Source organism: Lytechinus pictus, chromosome 3 (assembly GCF_037042905.1).
Source record: "Lytechinus pictus isolate F3 Inbred chromosome 3, Lp3.0, whole genome shotgun sequence".
Classification (NCBI taxonomy): domain Eukaryota; kingdom Metazoa; phylum Echinodermata; class Echinoidea; order Temnopleuroida; family Toxopneustidae; genus Lytechinus; species Lytechinus pictus.
The window spans coordinates 21711653-21734600 of NC_087247.1; the positions used below are offsets into that span (position 1 = coordinate 21711653).

At 35.3% G+C, this 22948-nt stretch overlaps 1 protein-coding gene across 2 annotated transcripts in view; it reads left to right on the plus strand.

Moving 5' to 3' along the window:
• Positions 1 to 669: 669 nt before the first annotated feature.
• Positions 670 to 22948, plus strand: part of LOC129257623 (atos homolog protein A-like) — a 28052-nt gene continuing 5773 nt past the window's right edge. The window contains exons 1-7 of one of the 2 annotated variants that reach the window (XM_054895998.2): positions 670 to 874; positions 4129 to 4340; positions 10890 to 11104; positions 12000 to 12125; positions 19084 to 20818; positions 21631 to 21759; positions 22759 to 22826. In XM_054895998.2, the coding sequence (XP_054751973.2) occupies positions 847 to 874; positions 4129 to 4340; positions 10890 to 11104; positions 12000 to 12125; positions 19084 to 20818; positions 21631 to 21759; positions 22759 to 22826 (2513 nt within the window). In that variant the 5' untranslated portion in view covers positions 670 to 846. Of the gene's footprint in view, positions 875 to 4128; positions 4341 to 10889; positions 11153 to 11999; positions 12126 to 19083; positions 20819 to 21630; positions 21760 to 22758; positions 22827 to 22948 lie in introns of both variants that reach the window. The other variant, XM_064096631.1, reaches the window with a different exon arrangement.

Below are 22948 nucleotides of genomic sequence, written 5' to 3' on the forward strand. Positions count from 1 at the left end.
TCTAATAATCAGTTGGTCCAATAGCCATTTCGTCGCATTGGACCAGTGAATGAAAATAAAATGGATATTAGACCAACTGCTTATGAGACGAAATGGTGTTAGATGAACTGGTGATTAGACTAAGTGATGACTGGACCAAATGGTTGTACAAAGTGTTGATGGACGGAATGGCATTAGACCAAATGAAGGTAGACCATGTGATGAGTGGATGAGTTGGCAATAGACGAATTGGCATTTACCGGTAGGGAGGCTTATCATAGCCTGTATACATGTTGAGCTACTAAATGCCTATATGATATAATTGATCAATATTGTATATGTGGCAGTGCTTCTTGTATGTTCAGCAACTATTGCTATGCAGGTACAGCACTGTACTGCATTACAATAACATGCTGATCCCCAGTTACACTATACAAATATACACACAGAGCAGCATGTGTGTAGACAGCTGATCAGCAAGGTTACAGGGTCATATGCAAAGCAGGAGAACCTTCCTCCAATCAAAATGCTTGAATGCCCCTGCACCCATGTTGTCAAGCCCTCAAATGGGTAGTGCCTTGAACTACTCATGAATATGCAAGAGCTGTGGGCGGTTCCTGTGGAAAGTTAATGAATAATGTATTTACCAAGGGAAGGAAACCTTCGAGCTCTGCGCTGCAAGCAGAATTTCTGCTCAACAAAATTGTGTCATTCTGTGTCTAAATTAGATCAAAAGTGGCCATTTCCCTGCGAGCTTGAGACCTGAAAATGCCCCTGTTATCAAAAGAAGCCTGTTGGTTTGATGTTTGACAAACTATTTTCATAGAGAAGTGCTGTTTTGCAACTGAAGCTCTATAGATATTGACTATGGCTGGGATCGACATGGAGGGATCGTGTGAGTGTGCCTTTCAATGTTTTTTTGGGGGGAGGGGCTCTTTTCTTCACGTACAATTTCACAATAAATTGCTATTGAAGAGTAACATATGATATTGAACTTCAATTTTTTTTATTGTTTCATAAAGTATGATAAAAAGGACTACTTTTCCATACACAGGAAATGATGAATGACTTGTAGGCCTACCGGTACATGAAGCTGTACAAAACATGTAAGCATATATTATGCAGGCTACATTGTATACTTCACATTTTGTATCAGGCATTACATTTTGCTCTGTTATTGAGGGAAGGAACAAGGATTTTCTCTGTGTGAAAGTTGCATTTATTTTTATCCACATGCAGTCTATTTATAAGATGCCGTGTAGCTAAGTTCGTATTTGCTATGGGGAAATCACTGTTTATTAATTATTCCTCAAATTTTCACCAGAGGATTGTGCTATTTTCAGCAATCAACTGTTGTACGTCTTGTGATTTATTTCCATGGCAGCACCCCTCCCCCTGGAAATAAAAAATAAAAAACTTTTTAAAAAATCTTTAATTTTTTTTTTTTTATCTGGCAAGGAAACATATGTTTGGAAAATTAGAATGTGCCAAGGGCTTAGAAAGAAATTAGAAGGTTCATTTTCTTGCATGTAGGCTTACATGAAAGTCTTTGGTATAGCTCAGCTGGGGGTGGAACCCATGACTGAAGTTCATGAGGCAGGTGCTCTACCTCTGAGCCACCATTTCTGGTATAGTGGAGGAGGTCTGAGGAGTAAAGACTATCATAAAGCTTGCAAATCCTGCAGATTATAGAAAATGCAAATATTTAAAGATAATTATGTATTTTACAGCATAAACTAAGCATTTTGAAAATGCAGTCCTGGAAAATTTGAGTAAATGCGTGCATGTAGGCCCTACATATTTTACATGACTTGTCATGATTAGATTTCATAACTGCTTCAGTAGGATAACATTTGAATATCAGTTATATTAGTTATGCCAAACACTCTATATTTGAATTTATTTTTAAAGATTATTGTTTTGATTGGGACAAGGTGCTAAAGTTCCTATGAATATTTCCTCTTTAACCTCAATGTGATATTTCCTGTTCTTTCTTTATAGCCTGGAAAGCCAACTTCCTCCCCCTCACCTTTTTCTTTGACCAGCAAATCATTTTGTTTCCTTCTTCTATACCTTTCCCATGAATTCCATTTGTGTATTATATTGACCACCAGCATACATGTAGATTGTCCAAATAGTGACAAATACATAACCTATTCGAGAATTAAATCCAGGAAATAACCAAGGCTTATGTTTAGCTCTAATGTTGCCAGTTTTTCTTTCTGTTCCCTATGTTGTGCTCCACCTTGCGGCCTGATGTGCCATTTCCATTTTTTCATAGATAGTTTTTTTAGTTTTGTGGATTCAAGCAATATTTGATCATTTTTGTCTCGCCTGCATAGCAGACCAAGACTATAGGCGCCGCTTTTCCGACAGCGGCGTCAACATTGAAATCTTAACCAAGGTTTAAGTTTTTGAAATGTCATCATAACTTAGAAAGTGTATGGACCTAGTTCATGAAACTTGGACATAAGTATTACTAAACATCCTGTCTTTAATAGGGTCAATGAACTTAGACAATGTTGGGGGAAATCAATATCGAAATCTTAACCAAGTTTTTGAAATGTTGTCATAACGTCGAAAGTATGTAGACTTTCGGGTAGTTCATAAAACTTAGACATACATTTACATGTAAGGGTAATAGTGTGTCACTGAAGATCCTGCCTGAGTTTCAGCTCACATGACCAAGGGGTCAAAGGTCACCTAGGGTCAACAAACTTTTGCCATTTCGGGGGGGGGGGGGGGGGGATTAGAGGAATTGTCATAACTTTGAAAATTTATGGATCTAGTTCATGAAACTTGGACATAAGAGCAATCAAGTATCCTTGAACATCCTGTGCAGTTACGGGTCACATGACCAAGGTCATTTATGGTCAACAAACTTTGGTAATGTTGGGGATATTTGTGGAATTGTCATCATAACTTTTAAAGTTTATGGATCTAGTTCATGAAACTTGGACATAAGAGCAGTAATGTATCCCTGAATATCATGTGCGAGTTTCAGGTCACATGACCAAGGTTGAAGGTCACTTAGGGTCAATGTACTTTGGCCATTTCAGGGGTATATGAGGAATTGTCATAACTTTGAAATTTTATGGATCTTGTTTATGAAACTTGGACATAAGAGCAATCAGGTATCCTTGAACATCCTGTGCGATTTTCAGGTCACGTGACCAAGGTCAAAGGTCATTTTTAAAGGTTATTGAACTTTGCCCGTGTTGGGAGTACATGTATGTGTTGAATTCGCATCATCAATAGAATGTTTATGGATCTTGCTCATGAAACATCAACATAATGGTAATCAAGTATGAATGATTGGTTGCACATGTCATAGGTACACTGTAGGCCACATAATCATGGTCAAAGGTCATTTTGGGTCAATGGACATAATATTTTATTATCATACATGTATTAGTGTTTTCTTCTGTGAATAATTATTCATTAACTGTTTTCAAAGGCAGTACTGCTGCTATATTGAATTGCGTAATGCAGGCGAGACTGCCAGAGGCATTCCACTTGTTATCCTTTGAAGCCTGTATTAAAATTTTTACCAAAAAATTTTCACATTTGGTTTATAAACCCCTTATTATCAGGATGAACTTTCCCTTTACGTCTTTAATGGGGATATAAACAGTTTACACCTGTAGACAAATCTTGGCTCTCTCTGTAGTACACCTGTGTTAGCTTGATAATTGTCTATTTAATTAACAGGAAATAAATGGATTTAAAATAGAGGCACTTGTGTATTCTTTGTAGGAACAGAAAGATTTACATTCCAATGAAATTATTTGCTTCAATGCTTAGTTTTGCCTTTGCTCCCTTTTTCATCCACACATTCATTTCATTACAAGTTTTCGTTATGCTCAAGTCTCTCCCACTCATGCAGGTTTTTGGGGTGGTAAAAAAAAATCAACTTTCAAATGTTCACTTTCATTATTAAACATGATTAATTGTTCATGTGAATTCCTTTCTGAAACAGATCAATGCATGATTTTGCTGAAAGCCCCTTTACAAATAAAGTACATCTAGAGATATGTACATGCCGATTTCAAGATTCAAATTGACAAATTATTAATGTACCATTGAGTACTGTAAGTCTGTAACCCCCACAGTGAAATTCACTAAATCTTGTAAATTTCATTCCTACAGATTACATGACCAAAGGGGCAAGTAGAGGAGATGTCCCGTTGGATGAAGGGGCGGAGTGGGAGTGGCTACCCTCCCAGCTCTGCGCTGACCTGACCCTCCTTATCCTGGAAGGAAGGCAGCCTGAATGGTCAGTTAAAGGACGGACCGAAGGTGACCACTGTCCACCTGCTCAAGGGACTTCTATGCATCATTGTCAGCGAGACAAGGAAACGGTAAGCTCACCGCTGCAGGAACTTGGGGATTTTGATGAAAGTCAGAGACAGGAAAAGATGTAAAGCGGTACCTGTGAAATTATGTAATGAAGTTCTTCAAGCAAACACCAAGTTATTATTTCAGGATCAATGTCAGGAAAAACACTAATTATAGTCAGCTTTTTCTTAACATTCTGCATCAGATAAATGTTGAAAATGTGTGTATCTTTTACATGTAGATAAATTTTTTCTTTAAAAAAATAAAAAAGATTGATTATGAGTCATTTTGATGAGGACAGCTTGCAGCTTTAAATATAGCGATAGATTTTGATCTACTATAAATATTAAACTCTATACCCAGAGTAGCCACTTGAACTATAAGCTGATTTTCAAGCAGTCCCTGCAGAACATGATGTTGTTATTATTATCCTTCTCCTTTCTTAAAAAGTCAAGCACCTGACAAGAAGGCAGAAGGTCCCATTTTTCAAGGCTGGTATGACTTGGCCGGGTATCGACCCCACGACCTCACATTCATAAGGCAGACACTCTACCACTGAGCCACCATGTCTGGTTTTTTCTTGAATAACTGAACATAAACACTGTTTTTCATGTACATGCAAAGTCAACAGCTCAATGAAAAAATAACTTTTAAAGAAGTTATTACCTCTCAGGATGAAAATTCTATTTGTAAACTTGTCTTCTCCCCTTCCCATTAATTTTGACCGGTGCCTGCTTTTAATGGGTATTTTCTTTCAGGAATATTGATCAGTTAAATGCTTTGACACAGGAAAATACAACTAGTATTTTCTGATATGGGGAGGTCAGGGTAAATCTGATCAGATAATACCTGGTATTTTTGGTTTTCAGTTGGTCTGAAAGCACCTTTGAAAAATTAAAATGAAACATTTGTGACAGAAATCAGGTTGACTAGAATAGAGAGTGGACTGCCTTTAAGAGTTGAAACTACCTGTAAGTAAAAAGCGTCAAGAGTGATCATGAATCAAGACAAATTTGATTTATTCACATGCAATGCCTATTACTGTACAAACTGGTGATATATAGAAGGTTTTATTTTTAAAGTAATTGCCATCCATATGTTTTCAAGAATCTCAGCACCATCGAACATACTCTCTTCATGATTGGGTGCATTTATATGAGTCTGGTATATAAATGCCTGCAAGATTGATTATTGCTTGTGACAGAATTATGAATGCGTTTCCTCAATTTAGCCAAGAATAGATCAGAAATGTCAGATGCAGTGTCTAACATGTGTACATGTATTATCTGTGAAGTGGCAACCTGTGTTACACAGATTTCAATCAGAAAATTCTTATCTTAGCAGCTATTTATAGAAATCAGTTGACCAGATTGAAAGAATTGTTCCACATACAAAAACTGCATGATATTTTTGTTTGAATCTGTGTTATAATTTCAGTAAATACACTGTGTGAATGCCCCCCCTATTTTATTTATTTATTTATTAGTTTATTTTATTTATTCATTCATACATTCATTCATTTATATATTTATTTATTTATCTATTCATTTATTATTATTATTATTATTTTTGCATATGGTGCAATAGTCCAGGAAGCCAAACTGGTTATACTGTATTTCAAGAGGAAGTATAAATTCATAATGATAAAATAGGTTACAGCAATGGTATACCAAAATTTGATTAATAAAGTAGATAAATGGTATAGGCCTAAATTTAGATACATTTTGAGTTTGTGGACCACATCTTGATGACCTGCAAACAAAATTATCCAGGAGTCTATTCCAGGCATTGTACATGTATTTGTACTTTTCAGTTGAGTTTATTTTTCTTTATTATTTTTTTTTTGAGGGGGGGGGGTGTGGGGGAAGTTAATAAGATCGCACAAATATACTTCCATCATGATCACAAGTCATCTACATTTACATGTACATGACTTGACCTGTTACTTAGCTCACAATCAATGTGCATACTGTACATGTTCACAACATAAAAAAAGCTGACCGAAATGCTTTCAAGTGAGGGAAATTATGATCACATTCTTTGCGAGAGCAAAACCAACATCTGTAAAGGCTAAGGCAGTCATTTCACTCCATTCATTTACATGTAAAACTTTCCAGGTTATCCAATACTTTATTTTCCATTATCACTTTGCAAGAAAAGAAGATTAATTCAAATTGTACATGTAAATGAAATACTATTTTTTGTGATAAGCCATTTACAACTGAATGGTATGCGCCTTAAAATTAAAATAAAAACAACATTTAATAGCAACAATGATATCATAACACAGTGTAGTCAAAACCTTACTGAGGTACAATGTATTTCCCCAGACAACTCTCCCTTGAAAAATGCTTATCTACATGTAATTACCTAAAGCCCTTTTTAAATAAATGAAGTTCATTATGTAATAAACATCCTCTAAACAAAGTAAGTGAGTGACAATTATATAAGTCAAAATATTGCTGTTAGAATACTTTGACCTACATACTGTATACGCTCTATAAACGGTGGATAATTTTGTCCGCTTTTTCATTTATTGGCAAAATGTACATATTGTACAGCCAGCAGCGTAATATTCTTCAGCAATTGAATTTAGCCAGAATGTGTCCAGGGTAGCTATTTTTATGATACATTTTATAGACTTGCTCTGTCTTCTGATGTAATTCTAATATCCAGACAAATTTCCTCTATTTATACTACAGTGCAAAACAAAGACATTGCGTACACTGAATTGCCATAGCAATGGGAAGACTGCTTGAAATTTAAACATATGGTTTCTGGAATGTTTGTTTTTTGATTTTCAGGATAATGTACTTTCACAAAATGTATTGTTTAACAAAAAAAATGAAGCTGCAGTGAATAGGCCTACTAGTACTTGATTTGCACCTTTTATTAGTATAAGGATTTCATTGTAACATTTGTTCTTTTTTCAAATCATGTGGTTTAAATAGGTTTGTAAATTCATGAATGTAGTTTGTTAGTTTGCCTCATAATAAGATTTGTGATTTTCTATGGAAGATTTGTCTTTCTGTCTGCTTGTAGGTAATATCTATCCAAGGTATCCATAGAATTTTGTGTTTTTGTGCTATATACTTGAAACAATTTTACCACTAAGGATGTGTTTATGCTTCCACTTTTCAGGCCAGAATCAGAGTTTTCACACATGATTAGTCCAAAACACGGTTGCGTCCATGTTTACTTTCATTTAAACGATGTTTCAGAATGCTGATCATAAACCCACAAAAGGTACGTTTCAAAATGTTGTTTGACCAGAATCAGGGTTTCTGGTGAAGTATAAACAGGACCACGATCGTAAACGTGTTTGAATGACATCATTTGGTAAAGTTCATGATTCTGGTGAAATAAAAATCCGCGGGCAAATACAGTCGCATGGTTCTAACAGGGAGTTACCTTCACGGAATTGTTGAGGGATTAAAAAACGAGAAATTTGACATGTCAAAAGGACAAAGATGCCCCCGCTTAACGTGATCAGAAATTCATTCAATATGATTGAACTTAATATATATCGTGCAGAAACCAATATGCATACATAATGAACAAATTGAGATCTTTGAACCAACTTGCATATATAATGAGCTGTGACCTTTGACCTGCGGACTCTAAAGTCGAACTTAGCCTGTATTTTGGTGTCATCTACCTACACACCCAAATATTTTCAAATCCGTTAAATACTTTTTGAGTTATTGCGCGTAAACCAATTCGCATATTCAATGAGCTGTGACCTTCGACCATTGACCTGCAGACTCCGAATTCAAACTTAGCCTGTATTTTGGTGTCCTCTCACCGGAAGCATGTACCATTTGATGTCGCTTAAATACGTTTATGATCTTGGTCCTGTTTGTACTTCCCCAGAAACCCTGACTCTAATCAAACATTGTTTTGAAACTCATGTTTTTGTAAGTTTACGATTCTGGACTGAAAAAAGGAAGCATAACACACACAAAGCTCATTTAGAGTATGGAAAGTATACACTTTACCTACAGCAAAAAAATTCTCGGGATGGTAAGAATGTGCACATAAAAATATCAGGTTTCTTGTAGGGAATATTTAAATGAGATTAACAAATAGACAGATGCCTACATTATTGATTGCCTGGTATCTGTCATTTTAAAAATCATTTCAGACAGTAGCAGATTGGATTATTTTATTTCCTTCCATACATTGATTGATTGAAAAGAAAGGTCAAGGAAGAATGCTCATATGTTTGTATTTTTAGGTGGCTTGGTGTTGAGTAATAATCATAATCAATCATCACTATTACCATTATCATCACCACCACCACCACCATTATCATATTGTTATCATCATCATTGTCATTATCATCATCATCATTGTCATCACCATCATCGTCATCACCATCACCATCATCACTATCATCGTCATCACCACCACCACCGCCACCTTTATAATAATAATCATCGTCATCACCACCACCACTAATATCATCATCATCATCATCACCTCCATCATCATCATAGTCATCATCATCATCATTATCATCATCATCTGACATCTTCATCAGCATTGTCTCTGTATACATGGCTCTGTGTTTCGGTTACACACAGATCTAGTTTTAATTTCTTTTGTCTGCAAGACAGCGTGAGCAGGAGTCCTTGTGAAATTGTGTAACCAAATAATATGTAAGAATACAAATAAAAGTAAATCTCTGTACACTGCATTCTGAATTAGTCCTAATTTTGTTAAGAAAAACTACATGAAAATATACAAGATCAAGATCGACTTCAAATAAAATGTTTAATTCTTCAAGTCAAGCTTCATTTCTAGTGTTACAAAACAAGTAGGCCTCCACGTATAATTTCCCTTCAGAGAATTGACTAATGGGAGACTATTGAGAATGATTTGTCTGCTCGTAAGATCATAAAGAATTGCTCTCGCTCCTCTCAGTTTTCTCAGTGACTAGAGCTGTATAGATTCAATTAATTTGCCCTCAAGAAGAAATTGAGAGACATCAAGCCATTTGAGGCTCACCCTGAATGACCAATTTTGCCATACACGTAGCATCTCCTACAGACCTACACACTACATGTATGCTGTATTTTCTCATGTATCTTACTTTCTTTCTTTGTGTCGCTATGCCAGTATTTTTTTGTCTTGGATATACCATTCTATATTATTTTTACTATCAAATATAGAATCTAACCCAACATCTTAAGTCAAATATTTTAATACTACATTTATATTACAAGAGGTTTTTTTTACAGGATACATGAAGTTGTATAAAACAATGGACCTACAGTACTATACAAACATACAAATGCACTGCACTAATAAATCTGCACCATTATTATTTTGAGAAAGATAACATACATTATTATAGAAGAAGTTGATTTTGACTTTGCCTGAAAAGGTGAAACAAATGATTTCCACTTTCTTCTATTGAAGCATTCAAACATTCACTGTTACATTTAAAATTGAAATGTTTTCATCAATCCCTTAAAGAAAAGAAATTAATAGTACATGTAGTACATGTATTTGGAGAGCAGAAGAGTGACATAGTGATTATGCATTAATGGATGTTGGGCTCATAAAAAATGAAATATTGATATACATGTCACATATTTGATTGATTGAATGTTAATAAAATCTACATTATACTTGTTTCTATTATAATACTCTTGCATAATCAAGGACATCTTGAGAATCATTTTTATTCATTCTGTCCGCAATATTTCTTTGAATCCACGATTATTGACTATTCTGTATCACCAGTCCCTTAACAAAGATAATAATGCAAAGACACATGTACGGTTTGCATTCAAATGTCGATTCACACGTTCAGCCTGTATGTGTGGTTCAGAATTCCAAACACGATCATGAAGAAAATGTTTTTTGTTTGCTTTCAGGCATATGAATTCAGAATTGTTTACATACAATACAGTACAAGATATTATTTTTGTGGTTTTGTTGGCATGGAAAAAATTAAGTGGGTGTGAAAATGCCTCGTCATATTTAGATTTGATAATCCTACTTTGAAGGTCATGAAATACATTAGAATTTGGATTACATGTACCATCAATTTCGTGTACATTTTTGTACACATGATAAATCACAATATAGGCCTGCAGCATGTATGGGAATAACTTTTATTTATAGCAGGAATTTAATCTCTAGGAAAAACAAGTAATTGTACAATAAGTTATAAAATGATTAGAAAGTACAAGAATTCTGCTCTTATGTAGCCTACATTGTACATATATGTAAAATATAAACCTCTTAAACATCATCCTCCCTATTGCACTTCTCTCATACCAATAATGGATTACACCTAGATACTTCATGCTTCTTTTTTAATATAAAGAGTGATATATACCAGCAATTTATCTTTCTTTCCATAGTTATTCTGCATTTGAATTGCAATAAAGTAATTTTCGGTAATGTGTCTTCCTATTTCATTCCGAATAGTGCGACCAAACAGAGGCTCTTTTACAATTTATAAGGATTGTTGTTTTATATTTTGGGGATGAATTGCTCTGAGCCCCTTTGTATTTTACCTAATTTGATATTTGTCCTTTGTTATAACTGTTTTCCAGTGTGGTCAGATTGCATCCGTCGCTGCATACATCAGTTTCTTGTGTCGCAATGATATTCCCGTCTCTGTTGAGGTCCTGCTCTATCCAGACTGTTGCTATGGTACCCAGAACCGCATCGAGGTGGGGGCATCTGCAGAAGGGGGCAAGGAACAGGTTCCAGGACTACAGGAATATGTGGTCCTGGAACAGTGGATTATTCAAATCCTACCAAAGAGGTAGGTCCCGTATATTTGGTCATGTTAGAAGACTTGGTTGAAACACTGGTAAGTCTCTGTCACTGAGATAGGTCTACATAGTTGTTATAGATACTCAAATGAAACAGAGGTGATTTTAGTATTGATTTTACTTTTGAAACTCAATTAAACAAAATTCACCTCAATTTACTTAAAACTGCTGTGCAATTCCATAATTAATAAGATTTTTAAATTTTGGCAAAGTACAATATTACTGTAGTATTCTAAAATTGATGTTCAGAAAAAAGAAATGTTTTTTAAAAGTGGTTGAAAAATCAAGAATGAATCTTTGAAACTCAAGTCTTACTCAAAGAAATTTAGCTGATGTATTATTCTATTTTTCATTTTTATTATGTCAATTATGCAAGGCATATACATGTAGATAACTGTTAATGAAAAGGTCTCTATTATTAAGGGCATTAGGAAGATAAATTGAATTTCGGTGGGGATTGGAATAAAAAACATTGTACTTTTTCGTGTGCAGTCCTTTTGTAATGGGTATCATTTTAATTCAAATACATCAGCGTTAGAGTGTAATTATCATTCATATTTTCATTTTGTGTTTTACAAACAAGTGGGAAGTTGCAAAATTGTAATTCCCATTTTTCCTTCTAAATTTCCTTATAGCTTGAGCAAATGTATAAAAGATTAGTTTCCCAAAAATATGCCTGTTCAATGTTTTCTTTGAGTCTCTTTAATTCAATTGAAAATTCACAGTGAATACAAATTTGCCATTATCTATAAACATTAAAGGTTAAATATTGCAATTTATATCATGGCCTTTAGCCACACTCTTTTTAACCTGCGAAAGGAGTGAAATATGATCGAAGAACATGATGTGCTATTTTCCATTTCATTTATCTCGGTTTCCTTACAGATTCCCTGACGGCTACAGCCATTTCCATGTGTTAATGCAAGCTGTGAGATCTTTTCTTCATTTTTCTCAGCTCGGTGCTTGGCTTTGTAGTACTCAAGGGAGAGCGCCTGCAAATATAGTGTACAGGTGAGGCATGATGACTTGCTTAAAGGGGTTGATCAGATATTCTAAAAGTGTTTAATACACAAAATCGTATAGTGAATCATGATTGTTTGTACTCAGAGAGTAATTTATATGATTTGATTTCCAACATCTACATGTATCTCAACTTTTTTTTCTGGTTCATATGTAATAGCTGTATGCCTTTTGTAAATTAAAACAAAACTCAAAGGGCAGTAAGTGTATCTTTTATGAGAAATAAAAACACGCCCTTGGCAAGAATTCATCTGAAATTTTGCCAAAGGGATGCATGATTTGAAATCATGGGTGCAAAATGTAGAATGGAGACATCAACATATGGTAGAAACATCACATTCAGTGCTTTGTGAGTGGAAATATTATTTTCTTCTTTCCTCCCTACTGATTCTTAAAACGAAATTTGATATTGTCTAATACCAGATTTCCTTTTCTGATTTTTATATAAATTGTTGATTTTACACTTTGGAGAATAGAAGCTCCAACATGATGAATTAAGCAAGACGTGTTCCAAATTAGTTGATAATTTACAATCAGATAAACCACCCACCTTCCAATAAAGATGTAGAAAGTTAGAGCTAAAGAGAAGCCATTGCCATTTATTATGAATTTTCCTCAACATGACCCTCTGTCTACGTGTACATTTATTTACCATATGTGTTTTAAAATTCATATCATTAAAATATTATTAGATGTTGTTTGCAAGGTTTCAAAGGTCATTATAAAATCTTGTGGAGTATCAGCTGTGATCCTATATTGATGGCATTTAAGTAGCTTGGAAAGAGATATTTTAGCCATCAAGTAAAGATTGAAAGAAGATTAATTTGCTCCCTATTGTGAAAATTGTCTATTTATATGTAGCAATGAGCATACAGATGGTCCATACTACATGTACTACACAGTCAAACAATATGGTCAATATTGTTATGCAGATTTCAAATGACGTCATAGCTCAGTAGAGTGGATGTGTGGCATTCATCCGTGATATGATTAGATATACTTAAATCATATTATTCCATTCTATAAGATAGGAGATGAACATCGTATTCTCGTAGGCATACCTGTATGCAATTTAAAAAGGCAATGCAATTGTAGGTAGGTATTGTTATTTGTATCCCAGGTTAATACATGACCAATATTTTTTTTTTGGAACCTTCCTCAAGATCAGTACAAGTCAGTTGCACAGACTGTTTGTGTCTGTGTTAAATCAAAATTTACATGTAGGTGAACACTGTGGTATTACATGTATTATCAACTCTATGAACATTTCTCTCAATTCGTTGTGACATATCCTCATGAAATAATTGTGATTCAGTTAATTTTTACCTACGGTAGATTATTACATGTAGCTGCATATATACAGTATATGCCAACCCCCAAAATTGCAAAGCCAAACCTTCAACTTTTGTCTGCTGAACAATCATCAATGAGTTCACTCATTACGAAGGGTTGCATGTATGCAGAGATGCCAACCATTCCTGTTTTTGCATATTTGTTCCTTTTTGCTCTGAATTAGGTAAAAAAAATTGATCATGGTGTACTTAATGTATCACAGATATTTATTAGCATGATCTTTGCATAAATAGAGCTGCAACGCCTATGCTCAGTTTCAGGCCTGCATGATCCTTTAGATTACAATAACCAGAGGCGTAGATCGCTCTAGCCTCATACCGCATCTTTTTCATGTGTCATCTGACAGCTACAGGCTGGTGATTATTACAAGAAATTTAAGAATTCTTGTTTTGTCAAACAACACTTTTTTCCTTCTCAGAATATTTTTTTATACGAAGGTTGGCATATCTGAAACTTAAGATGAATTCAAATCAAAACTCAGACTGATGAGGATGGACTTTTAATATCTACTGTAGGTGTAGATAATTCCTCTTCAGTCATGTTTGTGTATTATGATCATTGACACAGGATGATGATTCATAAATAATAATTGTTTCTTAATAGAAAGTAGAGAGTGTTGTCATAGCAAATATGAACCATGTAATGGTATCAAACTATGCTCACATTTTTAAAGGAGTGGTCTTTTTAATCTTTTTTTATGCAAACGGATCAATCGGCCTTATATTTTGGCCGTGTAGCATAGATGCAATCAATTCCGGTATTAAGAATAGATTTTTATTTTTAAACAAACATGCTTTGCTCTAAACTAAAAGGGCAAGTTCACCCTGATGAAAAGTTCTTTTTCATGAAAAGCAGAAACATTTATAGAGGAAATATTGAAGGTTTGAGAGTCCTGTAAAGAATTAGAGAGTTGTGATTGTTTTTATAGAAATTTGTACTGTAATTTGTTACGTTTTGCAAGCAGCCCCTCCATACATGTTGTAAATCATGTAATATGAATTCCATAAATTATTTTTTTGTTAATGGAACTAGGGGGCCGTTTCATAAAGCTGTTCGTAATTTAAGAGCGACTTTAAGAACGACTGGTGATCCTTTCTTACGCGCTTAACCATCGCCAATGAATATATCATTTACCACAAGAAAGGATCACCAGTCGTTCTTTAAGTCGCTCTTAACTTACGAACAGCTTCATGAAACACCCACCTGATGAATAAGTAACTTTTCTTTATAGAAAGGGGTATGAAATGATGTTTCTGATGATATATGTATTTCCAACGCAAAAAAAATATAATTTTAAAAAATTTAGGGGATTACATGACGGTATGGAAGAGCTGCTCATCTGTAAAGTCACAAAATCATAATTCTAAAAAAAACTTAATTCTGTTATTCCCTGACAGATTTTTAACAACCTTCACCAATATTTTTATTATAAAAACCACGTTTTCCCACACCTAAAGGAAAATGAATATTTTTGCAATCAATAATGCACATGCTTATTGAAGAAATTGTTGAGGGGAAAATGATTGTTTGACTTCCTGGAGGGCACTTATGGGTTAAAGGGAGAAATCAAGCAAAACACTACTACGGAATAGGAAGTTTTTTGATGGGCAAAATGTTTTTTTTGACAAGATCTTGTCATATAACCATACCTATGTGTAATTTGTGTGAGGATGAATTAGTTTGTGATGAATGGCATTGTAGTGTGTGTTAATTCACGCATGCAAGCTACATGTATAATACTGAATATTTCAGTTTATTCTTTTGTTGTTGATAGTTGATAGTTGACAATCTGCTAGTCTGCAGGCACAAGTCTAGTTTTCTCATGAGTTCTTTCTTTTTTCATATATTTTTATTGGCTTTACAATCATAGACATAATCTCAATATTTACTTATCATTAATACAAATAAAGATGAATCAAGGTCATAACAGTCGCAATAATAATAACAAAATGATATGAATATGGAAAGGAAAATAATTTTTTCAAAAATGACTCTTCATACATTCCATTCAGCCATGGTAGGCCTAGAATTTAGACCATTTTCTGATTCAATAATTAACAAGGATTTGTCCATAAAAACCAAAATCTAACTAGTAAAGAGATATAAGAAAAACATTGAACTATAAAAAGTTAAAAACTATAGAAATGTATTAAGTGATAACAATGTTTTCAACTGCTACTGTGAGCAGTAATTGCTCATTTTGCCTTGGAAGGTGTCTGCAAAATGAGAAGTAAACAATCTTGTTTGAGGTAATGCACGATGCAGCTCAAACTATTTCTGCATTTCTTCCCGGTCAAGCCGATGGGATTCTGATTAAAGCTAGACAGTCAAAACAACATTTGTAAGGGCATGGAATCTCCCGTAGGAATTGGGTTACAAAGTACGCTCACTCTCAGTGATGGAGCTAGCTTGTTGACCCCCCCACCCCCTGCTTTCATTATACTTTTTAATCTTCCTTATTATTGTTGTCTCATTCAAGGTCACTTTCATTGGTCTCCATTTTACTATATAGAATTATATTGAATTTTTGTTTAATGTATTATGTATTTTTTTTTTGGGGGGGGGGAGTATTTGTTTAATTTGGCAAATTTGTGAAAATGTAACTACTGCAACGTAGTCAGTATTCATTGAAATGTGAATTGCTTTGGTGCATAAAGTAATGTATTTGATTTGGAAGGGCATTGGAAAGCTTTTTAGCTAATTTGAAAGTGTCATTGAAAGCATATCCCGTGAGTCATTTTCCATTTGAGCAGAAAATTTCACATTGTCAAAGAATACGTCTCAATACCTGGTGGGATGCATTATATCCTCAGGCTTGGAGCATTATATCACTTGCTGAGAGCCAGTAGGGCTTTGACATTCGATCAAAGACGAGTTATCACCCTTTTAGCTCTTAGCACATCATTTTGTTCTCTTTTTCTCCTCCTACATGTAGGTAAAATTGCAGAGAGAAAAACATGTTATTGGCAGTAATGATTGGGATTAATAGCAACTTTTGTTTGTTTGTATTCACCATTGACCACATAATTGTTTTTTTCCATGAAATGAAGCTGTGTCCGTGCTCCCCCCCCCCCCCCAGTTAAATCTGATTGAAATATACTCCATTCTGTGGTTTTGAATCATTTTCAAATGACTGAATTATATCCTGTTGATCTTAAATATCAAACAATAGAGTAATCAAGCCTTTGTTACTTTGTAAATTATGCTTATTTGGGCATTTATGGACAATACAAAATTACATTCAGATTGAAAAAGAAAGATAAATTTATGCTATTTTTGTATCCTCCTGTACTGACATATCTTACTCATAGAATTGAAATTGAAACAGTGTGTGTGGATGAAATGTGTTCACTCAAAAGCAAAGGAAACAATAAAGTATGGCATTTTCAATTTCAATTTAATACAATAGATTTAGGAATAATAGAAACCTGAATATACATTAACAGTTGTACCATGTACAAATGATTGCTTTGGACATAAAGACTGAAAGTCTTTACATGAAACCTATGATGTATAGGGGTAGAACTACATGTATAACGTCAAAACAAATAGTTATTAAATCTAGCATCCTACATGTATATTGTAATACTAAGTTCAAACTATTCAAATGTTACAGTGTCTGAATATATTTTTAATGTACGATATGTGACTTTGCCCTGTGCTTGAACCATTGACTTGGCAGGAAACTGGGGAAGCTCTCTATTTCACAGGCTATCTTCACTATCTAAATCCTGACAATATACAGTACATGTATCTTCTTCATATCTTCCTACTTAATCATCCAACATGCCTTGACTGATGGGGTGACTTGGATTCTAATCTACCCCTTTAATCGCCTAATCTCAATTTCCCTGGCGTTGACAGCAAGTTAAGTGCTTCTGCACGAAGGAAGCTGAACGTATACCAATAGCAAAGCAGTGTTGACTTTCGCACACATACTACTATGCCCAGCTGGCCTGCCCCATTCTGTATTTAGCTTGCCTGATTAGATTCCTCCATAAACCTGAACTCATTCTGTCATTGAGCACCTTTACATTCAAGCTAATGGCATTAAAGGTGGGCCTCATTTTTAATCATGATGATAATAGGCTACATTGAATGATCTAGAGAGCGTGATTTACATATAATACTATGATTGCGTAGAGGTATTCACATAATTTCTAAATCAAATGATCTTAATATAGCTTGATAGAATTCATGTAGGGATACACTCATAACAATTTGCAGTGTGAAAAGTAGAATGATTTATCAGCATATGTTGCAATTCTCCCCCCCCCCCTTTCTGTGTCCCCTCTTCAAAGTGTAAGACATATTCACAGATACCCAAAAAAGAAGGCATCCATGTACATTTTTCAAATCAATGCAGTTGTCAACTTTGTACAGTAACTTCATCCAATTCAAAAGTCATTTTTAGATTGACCTTTTTTGAACTTGGGAAACGTGACTCCGTGAATTGTGTCAGACAGATCCCTAACATGTGACATTGTATGTAAAGTGTGTATTAGTCATGGGAAGTATCACAAAAATCTCTCTTCATGCCTAATTGAATGTGTGGTTGTCATATCAAATTGTCAACTATTCAATTTAACCAATTGTGGTTTAATACTTGAATTGTCTCCAAATGAATGAATTCAAAGGAGTGCTTTTCATCATGAAGTGTAATAGCTGTTTAATTTTCCAATGCATGCAGTAGATGAGAGTTAATTGATTACGGGTTGTGTCATTTGTGATAAGGCGCACTGCATTTAAAGGGAAACATCATCCTGAAATTCCATGACTTAATCATTCCAAGAATCTAATCAATTGCAATTTTTTTTTCAGATATTTCAGACAATCTTTCCCCAAACAATTCTGCTAATTTAATTTCTAATATAAAATGTCTAATATTGCTAATTCCATTTTCTGAATCACATATTTGCACATTTAAGAAATTTTTCGATTAAACTTACACAAGAAAAGAAGAAAATTAGCTTTATCAAACACTCTTAATATTTCTGCAACCCCTTTGTGTCAGTGTATCTTTGTTCATAAGAAATATAATGGTAATTCCAAAGCTGTTTTTAAATGTGATAATGATATTTTCATTAATGGACCTGTGAATGTAAGATAATGATATAGAAAATTTATATATCAGGGCTTTGTACAGTATAATTGCCCTGCAGATCCTGTATGGTGCATGGACTTTCAAGGAATTTCATCATACTGGGAAAGGCATCGTACTTGTTATTGGTTCTTTTTGCACAATATATATTTGCTTTGTGCTGATACATGCCTTGAATATATAACACTCGTGTACATCACATAAGCAGCCATGTTTGAGGACATTTACTAAATCTGTGCATCAAACCTTGATTAATCATTGTTTCATTGTATAATGCACAGGTTTCCCATGTTTATGTCCCCCATGGTTTCATGTGGGAAACTTCTTTATGGAATAATCTGCTTTGATGATGTCTTCCCTGAGAAATGTAAGGTCCTTAGTCAGGACAAGACATGGATGCTGTGCCCCTCCCCCTTTCAGGAGGATAAATGTGATATATTTTACAACTGGAAAACATAGCTGATAACCACTTTTAACTGTTGTTATCTTTGACAGAGTTTGTGCTCATGGGGAATCGTTTGCAGAAAACACCAAGGTTCAACCTGAGCTTCACACCTTCCCATTCCTCAACATCTCAAAAACAAGCAGTCTCCAAGTGAGTGTAGCATCATTACCACGGCAACAAAGTATCCCTCAGCCTACCTGCTTTCTTCCGATCCACAACAAAAGGAACTTCAAAAAGACAAAGATTTTCAATGAATGTGAGACAAGTCATAAACATAGAAGCAGTGAGGAACATGGCAGTCCAAACTACTTTTGTGGCACACAGCCGAGTGGTCCTCCACAGGACAGGCATGACAAAGCGTATGGTTTGCAGGAAAGAAGTGAATCGTATGACAGGCAGAGAAGACAAACCCGGGAGCTTCATGGTGAGAGTGAAAAGCCTAACGTGCACAGACAATTTCCAGGTGTTGGTGAGAGTGATTCAAGGAGGGGATCACTGGAGCAGGAGTGGGGGTTTGAGGCAATACAGCAGAAAAAAGCTCAAATGAGGAACAGCAATAAGTTGAGAGACAGTCCTAAATTGATCAGGACTTTTCCAAGTGCATACAGGACAGAGTACAGCCAACTGCCGGGAGAGGCTGAGAAGGTGCCCGAGTTGTCCCAAAGTACAAGGTCAGGGAGTATAGAAGATATCTTCACTCCTCTCACATCATTGTTAGATGTTAAGAACCTGAATACGGCAGACAGAATTCATGATATAGTGTGTGAAAATGTTAAGGAAGCAGAGGATATGAAATACCATGAGAAGCTGGTAGAACTAGAGGAAGGTTTGTCATCACTGAAATTACATCACATACCAGCTACACCTTGCAATGTGTATTGCACTCCAGAAATAGATAGCACTGAATCACGAAGCACTTCTATATGTTCAACAGATAGTGATCAAGGAATCGTTTTTACTGCAGGACCATCGTCTGACGTCTCTGATGTCTTCACTTCAGAGTGGGAGGAGAATGAAATACTCCAATCAGAAAAGAAGGAAAGGCAATATTTAGAAGACTTATGCGTATACAAAGAGGAGGGTTTGAAATGTGAAACAGAGGAAGGATCGAACGATATGTATGATGAACATGCAGACTCTCAAGATCAAGGTTTGTTTGATTTTGATTCAAAATATCAGTATCGATCTCATCTTGAAAGAAGTATGCATATGACATCATCCAATACCAGCTTAGATTCATGCACCTACTCACACCTGCATGGCTCTTCAAACTCTTTGGTCTCCCTCTGCAATGAGATATGCCACCAGCCCAATGCTGATCTGTGCTATATCCCCAGCGACGGTGCTAGAGTATCAGTGGAGGAGTGTGCAGCGCGCAGGCGACATGTGAGCGGGAACTCCCAGGATGGTTTTGAGTCGGGCAGGAGTGCCAGCTGTGAGACCCTGACAAACCAAAGTGCAATACAGAGTGATGGCAGTGAAAGTCAGCGTTTCAATGCTGCCATCTTTAAGAACAAAGCTCTCCAGGACTCCAACTCCGTCAAGTCTTCCCCTTCTTCTTCGCCCATGGCTTCACCGAGGAGGGCGATGCGCTCAAGAGCGTGTGGCACAGGGTGGGCAGATGATTTCAAGCCAAATATTTCTGCTCCGTTCAGCAGTAACGGGGTTGTGCCTCCAGTGAAGGAAGAGAAAGAGAACTCTGAAAGTGCTTTTCAGTTTCCCCCACCAGACAAGGGAAAGTCTCTACTCAGGAATGTACTCAGCAAAACTCATCAAGTTGAAGAGGTTTGATTTCTTTTTCTTCTCATCACATGGACATTGAAATATTGATAATTTTTCAGTCTAGAAAGAAATAGTCATTGTTGATTCTTAACTTCATGCAAATTTTGGCAAAAGTGATGACAAATACTTTAAATTCAACACTCCTTTCTGTAGTAATATCACCTTTACATGTCATGGATATGTTAAATCATAATGCTTATAAAAAAATCCCTGAATACAGATCAATAGCATCAAAGGGGAAGTGAAGTCATGTCAATTTGATTTTAATATAGTCAGAGAAATGAGAGAATCAAATTGTAAAGGAATTTTCTTTTATGTCAATCTATTAATAAAGAGACTTATGATTTGTTAAAGTTTTGATTTTATTAAATCACATGCAAGCAGTTTTCCTACATTTGGTGATATTCTGTGTTGTCCATTTTCTTTTGAAACAAAATGAAAATGACTTATTTATTCAATGTGCAATCATACACATGATTTCATACAAACTTGTCTGATTTTCCCTTTTGTCATCATGAACCATTATGAGAGAGCTGCTTGCATGAGATATGCAGTCATACCAAAGCTATGAAATTGAATAACCCAGTTATTGTTTGGTAAATTTTTGGCAAAGTTTTTCTAATTTTTTTTCTTGTTTTATCAAAACATAATAACATCAGGGTAAAAGTCCCTTGAATGAAATCTCAACAAATATTTTGATTAATCATCTTCTTTTTTTTAATACTGATATGATATTCAAATGACATCTATGATATACTGATGTACATTGTATAGTATTCTGAGGATGACTCTACATTTTCTTCTCCATTGTGTAGGCTAAAACGGAGATAGGCCGCGTTGTTCCAAAGGAATCTGGTGCTAAAGCTTGCATGAGGAGATCCTTAGATGGATCCAGCCCATATGTGTTCCATCCAAGAACCGGTCTCCCGATCAATTCTAGTCCAGTAAGTAGTCTAATCTATTTCTAATGCTAGTCCTCAGGGAGCATTTCATTAACAGGCTGTCATATCTGACAACTTGGTTTTGATTTGCTTAGAAGCACAGTTGTCTTACTGTTACCATGGTAAATGTTAGATAATGACAATTTACCAGTGCTGACAACTTTCATGAAATGGGCCCCAGATTGCACAGATATCTACATCTAATACCCTTTTTACACAGGCTAAAATTTCCTTAACCCCGTACTATAGGTGGGGCTAAATGGCAATTTAGCCCCACCTATAGTACGGGGTTAAGCTTAGCCCACTTTCCTTTTACACAGCATTTTTGCAAAGTGGGCTAACCCCACCTTTAGTACGGGATTATTTGGCCCTGCAAAAAAGCAGGGTTATCCCAGCAATTGCGGTGCTAAGAGCGATAGTACGGGGTTAAGATCGCTAGTGTAAAACGAAAGTGGGCTAAGCTTAACCCCGTACTATATAGTACGGGGTTAAGGAAATTTTAGCGTGTGTAAAAAGGTACGAGTGAAGTACTTGTACTACGAATGATCGACAAAAACCACTAGTCCGGGGTTAGCGAGTTTCGTGTGTGAAAAGCAAGCATTCCTTATCCGGGGTTAGCGATAACAATTTGGCATGTGTGAAAAGGAAAAAAAAATAGTACGGGGTTAAGGATAGTACGGGGTTAGCGATAGTCCGGGGTTAAGAAAATCCTGTGTAAAAAGGGTATAATTCATTCAAAGGTGTATTCTCCTTCCTCTCTGTTGAGAAATGTGAAATGATACAAATTAGACAATTAAAAATCATTGGTTTTGAGTTTAGTTTCATATGATTGGCAATACTAGCGCATTAGACATGACCCTATGTTTTTCCCTGCGATCTATTTTAATTATTTTTTTGTAGTAGTATGGGTTTTTTTGTATTTATTTTTCATACAAGAACATATTTTACCTTATGTAACAATTCTTTAGCTGATTATTGTTCTTGTTTTTTATTTCTTTTCAGGCCCCACTGAGGAAAGCCAAGACAACCAGTGACTGCCCTTCACTACTTAAACCCATAGGTCTAACAAGGTTAGAGCATGAGCATCTCTTTAACTTATGCAATCTGTTGGGGGGTTCTTTGTATTAGTTTAAATGATGATAAGATATTTGAGGATATTTTGTCAAGTATTTTAAAAGTTTTTATGGAAAAA